Source organism: Bufo bufo, chromosome 6, assembly GCF_905171765.1.
Source record: "Bufo bufo chromosome 6, aBufBuf1.1, whole genome shotgun sequence".
NCBI lineage: Eukaryota > Metazoa > Chordata > Amphibia > Anura > Bufonidae > Bufo > Bufo bufo.
This window is the reverse complement of record NC_053394.1, coordinates 317,418,744-317,440,477: the sequence shown is the minus strand read 5'-3', so window position 1 is coordinate 317,440,477 and position 21,734 is coordinate 317,418,744. Positions and strand designations below refer to the sequence as shown.

At 43.0% G+C, this 21,734-nt stretch overlaps 1 protein-coding gene across 1 annotated transcript in view; it reads right to left on the bottom strand.

The window, feature by feature from the left end:
* Positions 1-21,734, bottom strand: part of BRCA1 (BRCA1 DNA repair associated) — a 145,880-nt gene that overhangs the window by 42,128 nt on the left and 82,018 nt on the right. Inside the window, exons 15-16 of the mRNA XM_040436854.1 lie at positions 20,245-20,531; positions 119-206 (exon numbers count right to left, since the gene is read on the bottom strand). Coding sequence (XP_040292788.1) covers positions 119-206; positions 20,245-20,531 — 375 coding nt within the window. The remainder of the gene's footprint in view (positions 1-118; positions 207-20,244; positions 20,532-21,734) is intronic.

The following is a 21,734-nucleotide window of genomic DNA, read 5'->3' as shown; positions in this document are numbered from 1 at the left end:
CCGTACAAATCCCAACAACTCGATATACATTTTAGGGTCATCAAATCGCCTTGATTCAGTGTGATGTAATGGAGACTAGTACTGGAAAGGATGAAGCCACAACAGCCCGTGCACCTACCTGTTTTCATGATGACGTGAGTGGTCAATTCTGACATTTGGCTGGAAAAGATGCTTTGGGTTTTCCGTGCAAACTTCTGAACCAGAATCTAAAAGTGAATAAAGAAAAGTTAATGTCCAAGAAGATGGCCGTGAGAGATCAGTGTGGACCACCAGGATGCTCAGGCTGGCTTTACACGCCCAGGTTTTCTGATGCAGGATTTGAAGCCAAAACCAGGAGTGGATCATAACGGAGGGGAAGGGATTCAACTTTATTTAATCCATTCCTGGTTTTGGCTTCAAAAACTGTATAAGAAAACCTGGACATGTAAACCCGCCCTAAGGCTGGGGCTACACCGAGACTTCCTGTAACGCTTTTGACTGACTTCAACTAAAGAAAAACAGTAGCATAAGACTGCATATACGTCAATTTACTGCTTTGAACTACAGCAGTCACTCAACAATGAAAGGGGTTTTCTGAGAGTACTACACTGATGACCCATCTTCGGGATCGGTGAGAGTTCGACACTCATGCCGATCAGAGGCCGCAGTGCGGCGTTAAATGATAACCGTCGTATTATTATTATATTTTTTTTTTTGAGTATTGGATTGTTGTGATTAATATCACCTTGGTGGCCCTATTTCAACTTTTCACTATGTATTCAATTACCCCTTAATTCCACATTTTTGTTCCCTGTACTGCCTACTTTTACCTGTGCTTAAAATAGGGTTGCTAGGCATGGTCCGTCTATCTGGTGAAGGACCGAGGACGCAGAAGCACGCTGCGTGCAAGGTCAGATTACTGACAGCCAGGGACTGTAAGTAAATGATTAAAGCCAGGTCCTCCCCAGCAGCTGATAACAGTGCCTGGGCTGTGTGCACTTCTCCCTGTCCCTGCGCTTGGCAGACGCTCCCTCAGTCAGCAGAGCTGGAGAATGCAGAGTTGGAGCAGCGCACAACAGGGAAGGGAGATCTGCCATCTTCTCAGTGTATAAATGAAAGCAACATGTGGTAAGAGGACCCCTTTGTGCTGCAGGAAATTAACCATTTATTGGAGAGGGCTCTGGTTACTGACACTTTTGGGGGGCTATTGTTACTGGCTAGTGAGGGCAGGCGGGATTAGCCTCAGGGTGAGAGCAGTGGCGGCCATCTTAACTGAACAGTGAAATTGCAGTTTTATGCAGACTGGTTGCTAAGGGCTGAATCTTATTAAACATGGTGTCTAAGTCAGTCTAAGGCCTCTTTCACACGGGCATCATGTTTTTTGCCCGGATAAGATGTGGGTGCGTTGCGGGATAATGCACAATTTTTCCGAGCGAGTGCAAAACATTGTAATGCGTTATACACGCGCGTGAGAAAAATCGGCATGTTTGGTACCCAAACCCGAAATTCTTCACAAAAGTTCGGGTTTCGTTTAGGTGTTCTGTAGATTGTATTATTTTCCCTTATAACATGGGGAAGATCCACAAGACAGAGATCCGCAACTACGCGATCAAGTGGACTCTGTGAGTTAATTATTATTATTATTTTTTTAACCCCTCCATCACTATTTTACTTTGCATTCTGTATTCAGAATGCCATTATTTTCCCTTATAACCATGTTACCTAGCAACCATGCGTGAAAATCGTACCGCATCCGCACTCCCTTGCGGATGCTTGCGATTCTCACACAGCCCCATTTACTTCTATGGGGCTTGCGTTGCGTGAAAAACGCAGAATATAGAGCATGCTGCGATTTTCACGCAACGCACAAGTGATGCGTGAAAATCACTGCTCGTGTGCACAGCCCCATAGAAATGAATGGGTCGGGATTCAGTGCGGGTGCAATGCATTCAACTCACGCATTGCACCCGTCCAGAATACTCGCCCGTGTGAAAGAGGCCTAATAGTAACTGATTCTGGAATATCATGTTATTAGTAACGACATTTATGAAAATGGAGATTAGGGTCTAAATGTGACAGTTATCCTGCCTCCTTACAGCTTACCGAGCACACCGCCCTACATTGTATTGTGGTTGTGCCTGGGACGGCAGCTCCATTCACTTGAATGAGACGGACCTGCAACTAGGCCAAGTGACCAAAGAATGCGATGTCACTGGCCTAGGAAGAGGTCGCAGCACTCACAGGAGCATTGCGGCCTCTTTGAAAGGTTGATCGGTGGGAGTGCCAGGAATCGTACGCCCACAGATCAGATATTGATGACCTATACTAAAGCTAGGTCATCAACATATAAATAGCCACATAGACCACAATGCAAGTTGCATGCGACTGGGACCTGCCTGCAGTGATGACAAAGTCTTGTGCAACTTGTAACCAAAAATCCAACATTGCTGGATACATCACAGGAGCAGCAAGTCACAGTGCGACCCCACTGATCATGATTAGATGTGATGTGGCAGTGCGACATCAGGATCTTCATGTTGTAGTGCAGTTTCTTCAGTGATATCTTGTAAATCTGATTTTCTCATGCGATTTGTTTTAGATTTCAGGACTTGCAAGATAACAAGGATCCTTGAAGCAGGAGGAGATTTTAAAAAAAATTTCCCCCAACATATAAACTGAGTTTGTGCGCTACGTTTCACGTATATGCTGGAAAAATCTCCCAGTATATATATATATATGTTAAATGTATCCATAGACCCCCGGTCACCTGGCGGAGACCAGAATAGTGTCAATTTTTTTTTAACTGTATAAGTGGTGGGGCATACGGTTCTTTCCTATACAGTGGGCCAACACAACATAGTACACCACTCAATACAGTTATTATTATTTTTTTTTACAATGGCAGTCAATGGATGGTAGATGCCATTGCATGGCAATTGTCACAGGCCTCAGTTGGACACATGATAGCACACCTCTTACAGGAGCAAGAAACACAATGTCTACAGAGCCTAAGGGCCCTTTCACACTTGCGTTGTCCGGATCCAGCGTGTACTCCATTTGCCGGAATTACATGCCGGATCCGGAAAAACGCAAGTGAACTGAAAGCATTTGAAGACGGATCCGTCTTCAAAATGCGTTTAGTGTTACTATGGCACCCAGGACGCTATTAAAGTCCTGGCTGCCATAGTAGTAGTGGGGAGCGGGGGAGCAGTATACTTACAGTCCGTGCGGGTCCCGGGGCGCTCCAGAATGACGTCAGAGCGCCCCATGCGCATGGATGACGTGTCCATGCGATCACGTCATCCATGCGCGTTGGGCGCCCTGACGCACGGACGGTAAGTATACTGCTCCCCACTACACTTTACCATGGCTGCCAGGACTTTAGCGTCTTGGCAGCCATGGTAACCATTCAGAAAAAGCTAAATGTCGGCTCCGGCAATGAGTCGAAACGACGTTTAGCTTAAGGCCGGATCCGGATTAATGCCTTTCAATGGGCATTAATTCCGGATCCGGCCTTGCAGAAAGTGTTCAGGATTTTTGGCCGGAGCAAAAAGCGCAGCATGCTGCAGTATTTTCTCCGGCCAAAAAACGTTCCGGTCCGGAACTGAAGACATCCTGATGCATCCTGAACGGATTTCTCTCCATTCAGAATGCATTAGGATAAAACTGATCAGGATTCTTCCGGCATAGAGCCCCGACGACGGAACTCTATGCCGGAAGAAAAGAACGCAAGTGTGAAAGAGCCCTAAGTAAGGCCTTCTTCAGTGATATGTTGTACATTTCCTTTTCATCCTATAGTACAATGCTGCTCATCCTTTACATAGTAACAGTTTATAAAGCCGAAAAAGACATTTGTCCATCCAGTTTGGCCTGTTATCCTGCAAGTTGATGCACGGGAAGGATTAAAAAAAAAACAAAAAAAAAAAAACGCACCCCTGTGAGGTAGAAGCCAATTTTCCCCACTTAGGCCCCTTTCAGACGGGCGTTGTGGGAAAATGTGCGGGTGCGTTACGGGAACACCCGCGATTTTTCCGCGTGAGAAAAATCACGCATGTTTGGTATCCAAACCCGAACTTCTTCACAGAAGTTCGGGCTTGGGATCGGTGTTCTGTAGATTGTATTATTTTCCCTTATAACATGGTTACAAGGGAAAATAATAGCATTCTGAATACAGAATGCATAGTAAAATGGTGCTGGGGGGGGGGGTTAAAAAATAATAATAAAAAAAAATAAAAATAATTAACTCACCTTAGTCCACTTGATAGCGCAGCCCGCACAAGTGATGCGTGAAAATCACCGCTCATGTGAACAGCCCCATAGAAATGAATGGGTCGGTATTCAGAGCGGGTGCAATGCGTTCAATCCGCGCGGAATACTCGCCCGTGTGAAAGGGGCCTTAAGGGGGAAAAAATTCTCCAATCAGAATAACTCCCTGGATCAACGAACCCTCTCTAGTAGTTATAGCCTGTAATATTATTACACTCCAGAAATACATCCAGGCCCCTCTTGAACTCTTTTAGTGAACTCACCATCACCACCTCCTCAGGCAGAGAGTTCCATAGTCTCACTGCTCTTACCGTAAAGAATCCTATTCTATGTTTGTGTACAAACCTTCTTTCCTCCAGACGCAGAGGGTGTCCCCTCATCACAGTCCTGGGGATAAAAAGATGATGGGAGAGATCTCTGTACTGACCCCTGATATATTTATACATAGTTATTAGCTCTCCCCCTCAGTCGTCTTTTTCTAAAGTGAATAAAACTAATTTTGATTAATCTTTCAGGGTACTGTAGTCCCCCCATTCCAGTTATTACTTTAGTTGCCCTCCTCTGAACCCTCTCCAGCTCTGCTATGTCTGCCTTGTTCACAGGAGCCCAGAACTGTACACAGTACTCCATGTGTGGTCTGACTAGTGATTTGTGAAGTGGTAGGACTATATTCTCATCACAAGCATCTATGACCCTTTTGATGCAACCCATTATCTTATTGGCCTTGGCAGCAGCTGCCTGACACTTGTTTCTAAAGCTTAGTTTGCTGTTCACTAAAATTCCTAGGTCCTTTCCCATGTCAGGGTTACCCAGTGTTTTACCATTTAGTATGTACGGTTGACTTGCATTATTCCTTCCCATGTGCATTTGTCAGTGTTAAAGGGCTTCTGTCAGCCCACTAAACCGTTTCATCCTCGGCCGCTTCATCCTCAATGCGCCTGGTGTAGATGTGACGTCATCAGCGCAGGCGCATTGAGGATGAAGCGGCCGAGTGAGTGGCCGCCTCTCAGTGCGCCTGCGCCGATTGAAGATAGATACGGCCGCGGCGCAGGCGCCAGATATTGAATGAAAACAGGCAGGGCCAGCGGAGAAAGATCCCGTCCGCTGGCCCTGTCAATCAACAAGCGGAGGGGGCGTCATTACCATCGGAGGATGCGGCTGCTACCAGCAAGTAGCCGCCCTACTTGCTGGTAGCAAAGTAATTTACATATTATAAAAATAGGGTTTTAGCAAATTCTACTGAACCAAAATTATTATTTTACTTATGTATGGATAAATCGCAGTGTAGGGGTTATTATTAAGCAAAAAAAAAACAAAAAAAAACGGTTTAGTGGGCTGACAGAAGCCCTTTAAACCTCATCTACCACTTCTCTGCCCAAGCCTCCAATCTTTCCAGATCGCTCTGTAGTAGTATACTGTCCTCTTCCGTGTTGATTACTTTACAGAGTTTAGTGTCATCTGCAAAAATTGATATTTTACTGTGCAAGCCATCTACAAGATCATTAATATATTGGAGAATAGGGCCCAATACTGACCCCTGAGGTATACAGTGACCCAATCTGCGTGTGTACCGTTAATAACCTCTGTTTTCTATCACTGAGCCAGTTACTTATCCACATACAGACATTTTCCCCTAGTCCGAGCATTCTCATTTTATTTATTAACCTTTTATGCGCTACAGTCAAAAGATTTGGAGAAGTCCAGATATACGACATCCATTGATTCGCTGCTGTCAAGTCTAGAACTTACCTCCTCATAGAAACTGAAATTTAAATTAGTTTGACATGACCGATCCCTCATAAAAGCCATGCTGTTACAGTGTTACACGCTTATTTTCATTGAGGCATGTCAAGATAGTGTCTCTTAGAAACCCTTCAAACAGTTTACCCATGACAGATGTTAAACTTACCGGCCTATAGTTTCCGGGCTCTGTTTTTGGACCCTTTTTGCATATTGGCACCACATTTGCTATGCACCAATCCTATGGAACACCCCCCGTCAGTATAGAGTCCTTAAAGATCAGAAATAAGGGTCTGGCTACGACATTACTTAATTCTCTTAGGATACAGGGGTGTATGCCATCTGGTCCTGGCGATTTGTCTATTTTAATATTTTTAAGATGCCGCTGTACTTCTTCCTGGGTCAGACAGGGAACTTTTAATGGGGAATTTACTTTTACATTCTGCATTTTATCTGACAGTTTGTTTTCCTCAGTGAATACAGTGAGCAAAAAAAATAAAATTTAATAGCTTTGCTTTCTCCTCATCGTTCTCTGCAACTCCTCCCCCCTCATTACTCTGTAGAGGGCCGATACCTTCAGATTTATACTCTTTACCATTTATATAATTGTAGAAAACTTTAGGGTTAGTTTTGCTCTCTTTGGCAATGAATCTCTCGGTCTCTGGTTTGGCTGCTTTTACCGTATTTTTCGCCCAAAACGTCCCTGCGTCTTATGAGGCGAATGCCTTTATGGAAGTGGTCATTAGCACCAGAGGCTCTGAACTCACCGCTTCCTGGTCCTCTGCTCGGCTGTGCTGTGCGAGCCAGTTCACAGCACAGCCGACAGCAGGAGGATGAAGAGCGCTGTCGGTGAGGATCGGCGGCGTCCAGGAACAGGAAGGGTAAGTGGTTTCTTTATTCTGTATGTTCTGAGGCTGCTGGGGTCTGAACTGAGAGGCATGGGGTCTGATATTAGAGGCATGGGGTCTGATATTAGAGGCATGGGGTCTGATATTAGAGGCATGGGGTCTGATATTAGAGGCATGGGGTCTGATATTAGAGGCATGGGGGCTGATATTAGAGGCATGGGGGCTGATATTAGAGGCATGGGGGCTGATATTAGAGGCATGGGGGCTGATATTAGAGGCATGGGGGCTGATATTAGAGGCATGGGGGCTGATATTAGAGGCATGGGGGCTGATATTAGAGGCATGGGGGCTGATATTAGAGGCATGGGGGCTGATATTAGAGGCATGGGGCTCTTATCTGAGATCTGATTGGGGGTCATTCACATTGGGGTCTTATTGGGGTCTTATTAACATTGGGGGTCTGATTGGGGCTGTGAACTGAGGTCTGATTAACATTGGAAGTCTAAATGTTGGTCTGACCTGATATTTATATTTTTATTTTATCCTGTAAAACCTAGGTGCATCTTATGGGCGAAAAATACGATATTTGTTTTTTTACATATTCAATTTTTTTTCCTTATAGTTTTTCTATGCTTCCTCGCTACCCTGCTGTTTTAGTGATTTAAATGCTTTCTTTTTGTCATGTATTGCTTTCTTTACAGTTCTATTTATCCACATTGTTTTTTTCTTGTTCCTTAACCTTTTATTCCCATAAAAGGTATGTAGCTCTCACAATTAGATTTTAGGATGCTTTTAAAAATATCCCATTTTGTGGCTGTATTTTTATTTTTGAGGACTTTGTCCCAGTTAGTTAGACCTATGGCCTCTCTTAGTTGGCTAAATTTAGCTTTTCTGACGTTTGGTTTTTTTGTTCCTCCCTGTAGAAACGCTCTTTTGAACGACAATTGGAAGGTTATTACTTTATGGTCACTATTTCCCAGGTGTCCCCCAACCTGCACATCTGTTGTTCTGTCAGGTCTATTGGTTAATACTAAGTCCAGTATGGCTGTCCCTCTAGTCGGGTCCTGAACCAGTTGGGAAAGGATTACAATCGGCAGTGATTAAGGCCAACGCTGACAAATTTTGGATGTGCAACAATAACACACTCCCTCCATGGATTCTTCTATGAGATCTAGGGGGCCTGTGTACTTGTTTCCATACCGGAGCTCAAAGGGTAAGAAACCCGGTGAGGCCTGAGGTGCTTCTCTGTAAGCAAATATCAGGTGCGGGAGAAATGCTCCTCATTTTGTCCCTGGGACTCCTCAAGCATCTTAAACATCTGTTTGAGGGTCCCATTGAACCATTCACACAGACAATTAGTCTGAGGGTAGTAAGGAATGGCTACCAGATGTTTCGCTGGTATTTTCTTACAAAGGAATTGTATTAAGTTCGACATGAACTGGGTCCCCTGATCTGTCAGCATCTCCCTGGGAAATCCTACCTGTGAAAATAAAAGGGCGTCTAACAGTTTATCAGCTCCGATTGAAGATATATCTAAGGCTTCTGTGTACCTTGTAATGTAATCCAATACCGTTAGGATGAAATCCTTTCTGAAGCTGATGGGTATAGGCAAGTGCCCTACAATATTTACAGCAATCCTCTGGAAAGGTTCATCAGTTATGCCAACCTTGTGAAAAGATCCAGACTTCCCCATCTTTTGGCAGGTAATACAGGAACGGCAGTAGTGGTTTACATCATTCTCTATACCAGGCCAATAAAAATGTTGTTTTAAGCATTTTGTCCAGAGGAAAGCACTAAAGGGGTTTACAGGGTGTTAAATACCGACGACCGATCCTCTTTGCAGCTTACCAAGCACAGCGCCATCCATTGTACAGCAGCTGTACATGGTATTGCAGCTCTGTCCCATTCACTGTCGGACAGACAAAACAACAGACAAACAATGTTGCACACAGTGTTTTTTGTCCAGCCTATTCCTGGCATTGTCTGCCAGAACAACCGCTGCATACGTGATACAAGTCTTAGAGAAAGGATATCACATCAGTACAAGTGCTGGCATATTTCACAGAAGGATCCAAATAAATTCTGTCTGAAAGAATGCAAGATGTTGACGCCCTGAGGGGACAGGGCTCAAAATCACTTCAGATCAGCCTAAAAAATGACCAACAGATAGGCACCAATCCCTGAGTGATAGGTTTTGAAGATGGAGAAATTTGTATCGTTAAAAGTAGTCGGATGTAGAAAAATGCATTTAGAGGTTAAAGGAGATGCCCCAAACCTACAGCCTACCGAGAGTAAAGCTTTATCGATGAATAAGTTTGTTTAAATCCCAATAGTGAAGAATATGAGATATACAATGAGAGATAGATATAGATAGATAGATATATCTAACACACAAACACAATAGAAAAAGTAAGGCAGCACCAACCTATAAATACTGCGGGTGCAAGCTTACCCAAAAATCCAGTCCAAAAAATAGAGCAGCACTCCAGGATAATGTGGAAAATAGTGGTTTATTCACCCATAGGTGATGTAACGTTTCGGCTCCAACATGAAGCCTTTCTCAAACGTTGTGTCACCTATGGGTGAATAAACCACTATTTTCCACATTATCCTGGAGTGCTGCTCTATTTTTTGGACTGGATTTTTGGGTAAGCTTGCCCCCGCAGTATTGTTTATAGGTGGGCGCTGCCTTACTTTTTCTATTGTGTGTGTGTTTATATATATATATATGATATCATATAAAACAGAAAATTAGCAATGATCATGAGTCTAAAAATCAGTAATATTTCCCCCTAGACACTATTGTGGAGGAGCATGGGAGTGTTTCACGCTAAGCTCTGCCTCTCCCCCTCGCTATCCGGTGCGGAGCTCTGTAGGCCATGTGAGATGCTGAGTGTGTAGGAGTGGTGAGGAAGGCAGTGGGAGTAAGACTGGATAGGACAGCCAGTCCCGCATGATAAGTTTGGCTCCGACGGATATCGATCGCTCCGACGTCTGGTGAAAATACAGCAGGGAGCCAGACTCCCATTGAGGGCAAGAAAGGCTGGACGGTTGCTGGTAGTGAGCATTTCCGTGCGGTTGATGTGGCGGTGGACAAGCCCGCTTGGAAGGTGGAGGAAAAGGGAAGAGGCTTTTGCTGAAGGAGGTGGTTGGAGGGGTCTCCCCCATGAATGGCTGAGGGAAAGGGTGTTGTGGACTGTGTTTTCGTTTACTAACTGTACGTACCCCCCTCATAAGTATGCTAACCTCACATTAACAAACATTAATGAATTAAAGCTTGGTGGATGCCTGTGAATCCCTAACCTCTAACTTATTAACATGGAGCCCTCAGGGTCGTTGGAAGTGGATTGTGGAAGATTAATTTATGAAAGACAATATATTGGACGGTGTGAAAATTGAGAGCGCGAGTCTGGAGCTGCCCTATGTTTACTATTTGATATTTATTGACTGCCACACACTGGGACTTGCTGATAATTGTGCCTGTCTTTCTTTGGGACATTTTCTTTCCTGTAAAAACTTGGTCAGAAAGAATAAGGAGAGGGTGGGAGAAGAAACGAGGAGAAGAAGAAAAAAAAAAAAAAAAAAAAAAAGAAAGAAAAGAAAAAAAAAAAAAAAAAAAAAAAAGGAGAGAAAAAGATCAAAGGAGAATCAAGAGGATATATATAATATAATATTGCCTGCGCTACCGCTATTAAATTTTCTCTATATGCACTCAGGCAGACAGAGCCGCTGCTTGGTACCTAAATGGATTACGGCTGCTCCGATCCAAAGTGGTAAATAAAGCAAAGAAATTGAACAAACTAATGTTCGGTACCAGCGCTGGGATTGTGATGGGATAGATAAGTATGGTGGTTACCTTATCCTGGCGGGTTACCTTGTCCTGGCGGGACCTGGGGTATAATCGAAAGGAGTAAAACACCGACTGTCCGGTCAGGCAGTGGGATGGAATGATTCTGCGGTACTTCTTGTTTGCTGTTACTTCTTGCTCTACCTCTCAGCGCGTATGCCGCCCCGGCCGGTGGCTGGCGTGCGCGCGAGGGAGCGGTGTTGGTACAGGGTTCCGGAACAGGCGGCGTGACGTCACGACTGACCTACGGAGTAATCCAAAGACCAAAAACGATCCAACGCGTTTCAAAGCCTACGGGCTTCTTCGTCAGGGATAGTTGTTGTGTTTGTGTTCTGGGTTAAGTAGGCGTCCGGTCCCCATGGCAACTATTAACTTTTACTTCGTTAAACGTACTGCATAAAGTCCCGCATAAACTCCTATATAGATAAAGGGTAACATCTACTTGTCTTTAAAAAACATCAGCTGGGCTTCACATTCATGGTTATTAAAATGCAAATAACTCCATCTCGCGATTGAGGCCATTTGGCGCTAGGGAGTTCAATCTGAAGATCCACTTACTTTCGCATCTTGACATTTGTTTAATAATGTCTCCACCTCTCAGATTTGGTTTTATTTTTTCAATACCCCCAAAGAAAGAACCAGCAAAATTACCTCCGTGGTATTGGGTATAATGACGGGACAGAGGATGTCCCTCATATTTTTTCTTTATATTATTGAGATGTTCCCCCATCCTGGTTTTTAATTCACGTTTGGTTCGGCCCACATATATTTTAAAACAAGGACATTTGATAAAGTATATCACGCCTCGGGTATTGCATGAAATATACTGATTAATTTTGTATTTATGGTGATTGTCCCCTATTTCTCTAATGGGGAACTTAGTTGTACCGTGTTTGATTTTCCTGCAATTTTTGCACATTTTGCAAGGGAAAAAACCTTTTTGTGTCAAGTGACTCAATTTCTTTATTTGGGGCAGTTTAACAGTGGGCGCTACCATAGTACACAAATTAAGCGCTTTTCTTTAGGAAAGCGCTTAATTTGTGTACTATGGTAGCGCCCACTGTTAAACTGCCCCAAATAAAGAAATTGAGTCACTTGACACAAAAAGGTTTTTTCCCTTGCAAAATGTGCAAAAATTGCAGGAAAATCAAACACGGTACAACTAAGTTCCCCATTAGAGAAATAGGGGACAATCACCATAAATACAAAATTAATCAGTATATTTCATGCAATACCCGAGGCGTGATATACTTTATCAAATGTCCTTGTTTTAAAATATATGTGGGCCGAACCAAACGTGAATTAAAAACCAGGATGGGGGAACATCTCAATAATATAAAGAAAAAATATGAGGGACATCCTCTGTCCCGTCATTATACCCAATACCACGGAGGTAATTTTGCTGGTTCTTTCTTTGGGGGTATTGAAAAAATAAAACCAAATCTGAGAGGTGGAGACATTATTAAACAAATGTCAAGATGCGAAAGTAAGTGGATCTTCAGATTGAACTCCCTAGCGCCAAATGGCCTCAATCGCGAGATGGAGTTATTTGCATTTTAATAACCATGAATGTGAAGCCCAGCTGATGTTTTTTAAAGACAAGTAGATGTTACCCTTTATCTATATAGGAGTTTATGCGGGACTTTATGCAGTACGTTTAACGAAGTAAAAGTTAATAGTTGCCATGGAGAATCAAGAGGAGCCCAGCACGAATTAAAGATCTGGAGTTGGGCTGGAAACTAGGCAGAAACAAAATGTCTTAAGCGACTCCCCCACTGAGGTCTGTTGAATCTAGGCAAGAGATAGAGGATTTCTACCCCAAGATGGAAGAAAAATCTAACCTAAATAGTTCAAGGGGTAAGGCTATGAGTGGTATAATACTTGAAACTGATGCTAAAATGGTCAAAGATTTTACATACTGTAACTAGGCTTGAAAATGTGATGGGAAATATAGTAACTCAGATCAGGACGGTACAAACAGATGCAAGTCTGATTAGAGATGACCTAGTAAAGAGAGAACGTTTGCAGGTGATGGAGAGTAGAATAGTAACAATGGAAGATATTAGAGAAGGACTTAGCGATTCTAAAACAAGTGAAGGTGGAGATGGAGAATAAATTAACAGATTAGAAGATAGGACAAGAAGAACTAATTTGAGATGTGTGGGTATACCAGAGGGGATGGAAGGATCTAATTGTGTGGAATTAATGGAGAAATTGTTCTTTGAGAACTGTAAGCCTGGAACACTTTCTAATCTTTATGCTGTAGAGAGAGCCCATAGGGTCCCCAGTCCAAAAAGAATACCAGGTGACCATCCGATACCAATTTTGGTAAAGTTTCTACTCTCTAAAGATCGGGATGCTGTTCTCCGAGACTCTAGATCATTAGATAAGTTTCAGATTGAAGGGACAAAAATAAGATTATTTCCAGATTATTCAAAGGTCACTAATGGACATAGAAAAAAATATGTGGATATAAAAAAAGATTGAGACAGGCTGGATTGAAGTTATTTCCAGCCAAACTTCGGGTGGTTTCCAGGATAGAGTGTTTTTCTTTAAGGCACCAGAAGAAGCAAATGAATGGGCAGAGTCAAAGAGCCTATGAGAAGTGACTGGGACTTAATATTGGTTTTCTATTTTCAGCAGAAAAGCGAGGGGGGGATATAAGGGGTAATATATGCATAGTTTTGGAGCTTTTTTTTTTAAAATGGGAGCTACTCTGGGATGGGGAGGTATAGGGGGTTCTGGGGGGGGGGGGGGGGCGAGAGAGAGGAGAGACAGTGGTGTGTTGTTTTTTTTTGTGACTGTTGAGAGTAATTTCACTTAATGTATGAGGATTAAGAGAAAGATTAAAAATGTTCGCTATTTTTGACTGGTTTAGGGGATACTTGCCAGCCGTCATCTGCTTACAAGTAACACATTTGGATAGGGATTCTGTGAGGTTGTTGCAAAAAAGGTGGATAGAGGGTTGGTATCATTCTATATATATATATACACACACACACACCCACCTTATTCGAGAGGAGTATCCATTTTAGTACATAATAAAGTTAAAGGATAACTGTCATATTTTCATCAAAAAATTAATTTTAGCATAAAGCAATCTTTAGTTTCTTCACTTATCACTATTTTCCTTCAGTTTTGGCCCTAAGTTACGGCTGTTTTGAATCCTACATTATGAGGATCTTCTCAAGATGGCTCCTCTGCCAGTTCTCTGAGGCCCAAACTGCTTTCCCTCACTTCCCATACACACTTGCTGTAGCCAGCAGCTTCCTGTCAGCCAATCAGAATGGATTACTGAGAGACACGCCTCCTTAGTCTGAAGCCTAATGCAGGCATGCAGTGTGAAGGACCGCCCCTCTGTCTTCCTAGTCGGAGACAGATGACCCATAGCAACGGTCTTCTACGGGAGCAGTGGAAAGGGACAAAGGACATTAATGAAAGCTGTTATTATAAGGTAATTACAGATCTTTTGACAATCATTGACAGACTAACTCAGGTATACATGCCTAGCTCTAATAAACTAGCAAATAAATAAAAAATATGACAGTTATCCTTTAAATATGAATTTGTGGCATGTAAGGTAGATGACTGCGGCAGGTATCTCTTCTTACAATGTAGTATAAATGATGTACACATGGTGATAGCTAATATTTATATTCCGCCCCCATATAAACCTGATGTGCTCTATGATTTGCAGAAATATATGCTCGATAGGCAAGACTGTGTATTGGTTGCAGTAGGATATTATAATTCGGTGATGGATCCAATTAAAGATAGACTAAGGGTACTTTCACACTAGCATTATTCTTTTCCGGTATTCAAATCCGATAAAGGCTCAATACTGGAAAAAAACGCTTCAGCTTTGTCCCAATGCATTCTGAGTAGAAAGCAATCCGTTCAGTATGCATCAGGATGTCTTACGTTCCGTCCCTTGTACGGTATTTGACTGGACAAAATACCACAGCTTTCTGGGGTCCAGAGAATAAGAAAGCCCCCTTCTTCAAGCGTGATAAAGAAATGACAATATTTCACAGAAGGAAGACACCCCCTGCTTCTGAGTGAAATACATCTAGCAGGGTAAAATATGGCCGAAAAAAACATTAGGGAAGCCAGCAGGAGGTATCAGCCCTTGCCAGGATCAATGCTACCTCCCAGACATGTTGGCACCTACATTTCATAAGGAATTCTGAATCGCCCAGAAATCGCAGTTGCAAACCGGATACATATTTGTGTCCCGGTGGCCACGAGGAACGCGGCCATGGTCTTTGTTTGAGGGTGGGATGCCCGGAAAAGGAGATATACATATCTCCCCAGAGAAACCAACTAAACCATGTTTGGACTCTAGTTGTAGCCGGAACCCAGGCGGATCAGTTGGTCCCAGAACCATCTCCCTGTGACCTTCTGGACTGGAGCTATGAACCCTAAAGAGTTTTGTGGGTCCTTTGCAGCCAGTGGACCCTTCCCAAAGGCCGGGAGGGGCCGGCTACAGGTTAAAAGGCTTGTGCCAGCAAGCGGGCATGTCTTTCTGAAGGGTCACATCGTGTAATGTGTTTAAGGGGACCCAGGAACTAGCTGAGAACACTGCCTTTCATGTGACTACAGCAAAGAATACCTCACAACTCAAAGGAACTTTCATCTTACCCGGTAACTGATTTTTACTCTGCTTAACCCTGTTGTACTCATATAACCTGTATCTGTAACCTCAGACCACTGTATGTATATATATATATATATATATATATATATATATATATATATATATATATATTCTCTGTGAATATTGTGATATATCTAGTGTGCCCTTAAGGTGATTAAATATATAATTTAATCTTGTGCTATCTTGTATCTCAATCACAAATGCCCACGTCCGGGTTTCGGCCTAGTTATAAGCTACCGCGGGTTGGTTTCCCACCCCGTTAGCGGACCGGGCATATATCAAACGAGAAGCTGGTGGCAGATACCCGGGCTGAGACAGCGCTGTTTTCACTGCGGCAGTGAAAAGGCTCTCTCAGCTAGTTGCCTCTCTGTGCCCGCGAGGTGTCTGTGTAAACTGTACCAAGCTGACCTTACCTGCTCCTCAGGAGGGCGTAACATCACGCTTTGGTAACTCGTGACCATATCGAGTCTCGTGAGCTTGACGTAGGTGACGTCAAGTGGGCGCAAAGCGTGGTATTCGTCACAACTTTTTTCCTGTACAGCAGGATTACTGTAAGTGATGATGGTGCCATTGCACACCTCAAAGTTACTATAACGCCACTTGACGTTGATAAGAGCCAATAAAACCTGAAATGTCACTTGCTTTTTCTTTTAGACTGCATTTGTATGCAGCATATAGACATATGTCAGAATTCAGGGAATGTCTATATTTTAATTCCAACCTGACAAGTACATGACGCACCCAAATTCTATCTGAAAGAAAATCAAACATCTACTACATCTGCCAGAATACAAACGCAAAGGGATAATGGTGGAAGGGAGAGAAATGAGTCCCTGCAGGACAGATCTTTAAAAAATATATATTTATACATATTTATTCTACCTGAAACCAGGCAAAAAGGAAATGCCGATCAAAGGATTTAAAATGCAATTCTTCTCTGCAGTGTAATCCACATTCATTTCTCAATAATTTATGAAGCAAGTGGAATTGAGAGCTCTGACGAAGGGTTTAAGAGCTGCGCTGTGTTGACGGCGAGTGCCAAATATTCAGAGCCGTGCAGGCGCTCAAGTATGTAAGCGGAGATGATGCCAAAAGGTCACAGCTAGAAGCAAAGGCTTCAGCCCACTTAAAAGGAATTGAATAAGGGAAACCGGCTTGCCTCGCTGCTGATGGAGCAGCCATCTTATCGATTAGAGGCCACATCAAAGCCCTCAGAAGAGGAAGAAATGCACAAGTAGCGGAGTATGCTCAGTGCAAGGACTGAATGCACAAACTTCTCCAAGCATACATACTCTTAAAGGGAACCTGACACGTTAAACATGGTGCCTGGGCTGCAGGCAGCATGTTATAGAGCAGAAGGAGCTGAGCAGACCGATATATAGTTTTGTGGGAAAAGATTCAGTAAAACGTGCATTTCATTCATTTACATTCCTGCTCATTCAGAGCTTTGCAGTCCAGGAGACGGTCCTATCAGTGATTGACAGCTCTGTATACCCAGTCATAGAGGGAAGGCTGTCAATCAATGATAGGACCGTCTCCTGGACTTCAAAGCCCAGAATGAGCAGGAATTTAAATATAAGACAACTTCTACTGACTCTTTCTCCAAAAAAAACATAGATATAGAGATATATCTATCTATCTATCTATGTCTGTTCAGCTCCTCTTTTTTTTTTGCAGATCCATTGTAACAAGGCTTATGTTTGTCTGCAAAATGGACAAGAATAGGACAGGTTCTGTCTTCTTTGTAGGGTATGGAATGGACATGGATGCAGATAGCACACTGTGTAATGTGTTTTTTTTTTTTTTTTTGCGGACCCATTAAAAAGGAATGGGTCCACATCCTATCTGCAAAAAGCACGAAGCAGACCAAAAATACAGTCATGTAAAGGAGCCTTAATGTGACAGGTTCCCTTTAAAAGGGAACCAGTCATCAGTATTGACCTATAGAGCCATTTACATGTTCATACATTCATAAAATATTCTTATGTCAAAAATCAACTTTGAAAATGTTCCTGATGTCATCAACGGGTAGCTCATGGAGTCATTGGGGCGATACATGAGGAGAGTCATGCAAGTCATCCTCACGCACTCCCCCTCTCACAGACTTCCCCCTCTGCCTCCTACCTGGCTGTGCAAAATCCAATTCAGGCGCAGAAGACCTCCTTGAGCTACCATGATCATGGCATGCAGTCAGTGGAGGTGTACACACTGCTGTCTGTGGTCCTGAGGCTCCAGGCGCTCCTGCGTCACATTAGTTGACATCAGTCCTGGCAGCCAGCGTTTGAAGCAGAGGTACAAACACCTCTGTTCACTGCGCATGTTAGGATCACAGCAACGCAAGGGGGTCTTCTGTTCCTGCGCAAGATTCCGCATGACCAAGTGCTGACGTGAAGGAGGCAAGGGGCGGTCTGTGAGAGCGAGATGGGCGGCAGATCAGGAGGGTGACTCTCCTCATCCAGCGCCCCAATGACTCCTGTTGATGACGTCGGGTACATTTTCAAAGTAGATTTTTTTTTACATAAAGACAATATTTTTGCGTTGAAGGAAAACCATTTTATGAATGATGGAGCATGAACGGTAGGAACATGTAAATAGCTCCATAGGTCGGTTCCGATGACAGGTACCCTTTAAAAGTACAACTCTCAACCATCCATGTGATACATTACTGGTATATCTCCAGTGTCGTAAACCATTCCAAACAATAATTACAACCTGCTCTATTTTAGAGTATCTCATTTTTGTCACAGGTAATCGCATCCAGAGGACTCCTATCGTGGTGGCAATGATGGATAGCCCTGTTTAACCAGCATAATGCACTCATTTCCGTGTTATTACATCCATCATGTTACCAGCTCTGACATGGCGCCCGATATTGCAGAATTGCTGTAATAGTTTTAATTAAGTTCCTGAAGGTTGTGTTGTCATGTTCTATCCAGAATTATACACTCATGGAAGAAAGGTTTGGTGCCAAGCCTGATGACATCCCACATATCTCTGCCAACATCATTAGCAGTCCCACTCTGATTAATTGCCTCAATTCTCACCATTTAGCCGTGCTCTGATTAAGCAGTTAGTGCAAGGGGATCCGACTGGAGCTGGAGGGAATTCATTACTGGTAACAGAACAGTTAATGGCTTTGCTCATACATTTGACAAACTTGAGTGATATGGAAGTGGAATCACACTTAATAGTAGGTATGACATCCAAGGGTCTGTTCTGCATCTTCAAACAAAGAGTAGACCCGTTCTAAAATATGACAGACAGCTGGGAGTAGAAGTGTCCTTCATGACCACATAATATATGCCACCACTGTGGCCATTCACGGGGACACATGGATGCCATGAGATTGGCAGGGGTCACAGAGATCAAAGCCACCAATGTCTGCAGTGATCCAGCCCCTTTCAGACTACAGAAGTGGCACTGATCAGCTGATCACCATGAGTGACAGCTGACCTTACCAGGTATGCCACCACCAGTCCACTGTAGAGGGAATGCAACGCCTTATAGAGGTCATTCAGATGTTGTCTCCCTTTAAGTTTATTTAAGAAGAGATTGAGAATGAAACCTACGTGACAGGCCACTGTTCACTCAGGTCCAACAAGACTGAACAGAAAAAGAATGAACTACTCTCCATTCATGAAAAATGGTCAAGTTAGTTTTACTAGAGGTGTCATCTTTAGTGGGAATGTAAAACAGACTATTGTATTCAATGGACTCTGTTTAGGTCAGTTATACGGCAAATCAGGCGCTTCTGTTACCTTCATTGTTCTACTCCTTTAAAGAAGCAGAAGAATGCAAATTGGTGGTGTGAACTCACCCTAATTGAGGGTCTTTCACAGCAGGAAATCATAGCATGATCTAAAACCATGTTCATGTTAAAAAATCCAACAACGACTTACCAAAGAAACTGCGTCAGAACCCCGACGCTGACAGGTTAAAAAGTGACTGTATTTGTGAGCTATAACCTCCCTTCTGATCCTCAGCTGTGTCATGTGACCAACACAGTCTACAACGGACACAGGACAGGAAGTCAGCTACTTCTCTATTTATTCCTATGAGAATGACATTGATGCTCCCATAGGAATACACAGAGAAACTGGCTTCCTGTCCACACTTAAGATGCTGTATTTTATATGGAGAATCAGAGTGTTGGTCACATGACACAGCAGAGGATTAGAAGGGAGGTTATAACTCACTAATACAGTCACTGGTAAGAGGATTACCTTCACTACAGTTTACATCATGTACCTTTCTAACAGGTCTGAAAATACATTTTTTGTGGGAGTTCTTCTTGAAAGAAACAGATGCCTTGCCTTCAGCAGGCATCTATTATCTGTGTCAGTTGTTAATGTTGCTTTGGCTCCATCTAGTGCCTGTTTTTGCAAATAGCTTTTAGTTAGTTAGGGTTTAGTATTAGAAGTGTCTTAGGTTAGCCATAGCGGCTTGCTATGACCTTGTGGACATCATCAGCAGCTCAGCACACAGCAGCCATTCTTTTCCAAGATCTCTAAAGACAAGCAGCATCCATTGCCACCCTTCTCATCCAGACTTAACGTGGCATCACTAGTCAGCTTCATAGTGTTAACTTAGGATTATACGATGTATATTCATGTACATTCATATAATAGGTCATTAAGCATCCTGTAATTCATGGTCATTTTGTATTGTAAATTACAATACAACATGAGCATGACATATCAATGTACATTAATATACATCCTAAAATTTGTAATGTGTGATGGCATATTGCCAGGTGCTCATTCACTGTAGTAAGCCTATTCCTTTCTTTCTATTTCTCAGTTTCACACCTATCCTTACAATTAAATTAGGAGGACGTTTAGCTGTCAAGTTATGCTTTGCTCACACGTAAGGAGGACAGAACAATACACGTGAACATATGTACTTACCACTTCACCTTGACTCAAGCCGGATGTCACAAGACAATAGTTTCTTTTCCCAGAAACTACAGGACTCTTGACTGAAGGAGCTACTTTACTCCTTAAGGGTGATGCAAATGTGGGCGACGAGCTTCTTGGAGTGCTACCCGGTTGCTTGCTTGATTGCTGCGGCGATTGTCCAGTGCTTCCGCTACTGAAAGTGCTATGGCTATTTGCTGCTTGCAGTTTACTCCTCAGGTTTCGTTTTGGAGACTTGGAATTTTTCAGGCTGGATGCAGGCGGTGCACAATCTGGAACTACAAAAAGGATACACACAGTAAATAATATATATGTGATTCAAATTTGAATTATGCTATGGGGCTGCATAGCAACACATACAAGCTCTGTTCACCTGAATGGAGCTTAGCCGCTCGCGGGCCAGTCATACTAGTCGTGACGTCACTGGGCCAGAGGGAAACAGCGAGACGGCCGCGACGCTACTGGAGTACAGCTTCCTTCTCAAACAGCTGATTGACGGGTGTCAGACCCCACCGATCAGATGCTAAAAAGAACTGCAGATCCCCTTTTTTTTCTCAATAGAACTCTATGGTGGTGGATACCACTGTATGGCATCCATTTAAGGTGTACTTTTTTTGACTATGTTAAAAGTAAGACAAACACGTGATGTGAACTCGGCCTAAAATTATATATATATATATATATATATATATATATATATATATATATATATATATATATATATATATACACATACATACATACATATACACACACACACATACATACATAATGTCATAAAAAAAAAAGTCCTATAGCTATAGCAGTGATGGCTAACCTCCGACACTCCAGCTGTGGTGAAACTATGACTCCCAGCATGCTCCATTCATTTCTATGGAGTTCTGAAAAACAGCCAAGCAAGTGTGCATCTTGGGAGTTGTAGTTTTGCCACAGCTGGAGTACCGGAGGTTAGCTATGACGGGCCTATGGGGTTTATTTACTAAAATCATCTTGCTTCCCCATATCCACCAATCAGAGCTATACATACATAATATACTGGATGACATCAGATAACAGCTTAAAACCCCCTTCAGTGATAAAGTGCATAGAACAATGTCATTATGCAGTCGGTGGGATGCGCTCCCAGCACATATGTCAAACATATCCATATAATAGCAATTAAACGTGAACAGCACAATGCAGAACTCTTTATAATGGTTACTTCTTGGGGAACGAGACATGTCAGAGCTGCTGATAGCTTCTCTTTAGCTGCTAAATCAGGAGCCGTTCACACAACAAGCCTGAAGGAACTAAGGCTGGTGTCGGATGCAGTCATACCAGGTCGGAGTACACTGGACAAACAAAGCCAGTGTAACCAGCACAGTCTTAAAGGGCTTGTACCAGGATTTTAAATTATCCCCCATCTACAGGATAGGGTGATATCTAACTGATCTCCGGGGCTCTGACTGCTGGGACCCCCACTGATACCAAGAACGGGGGTC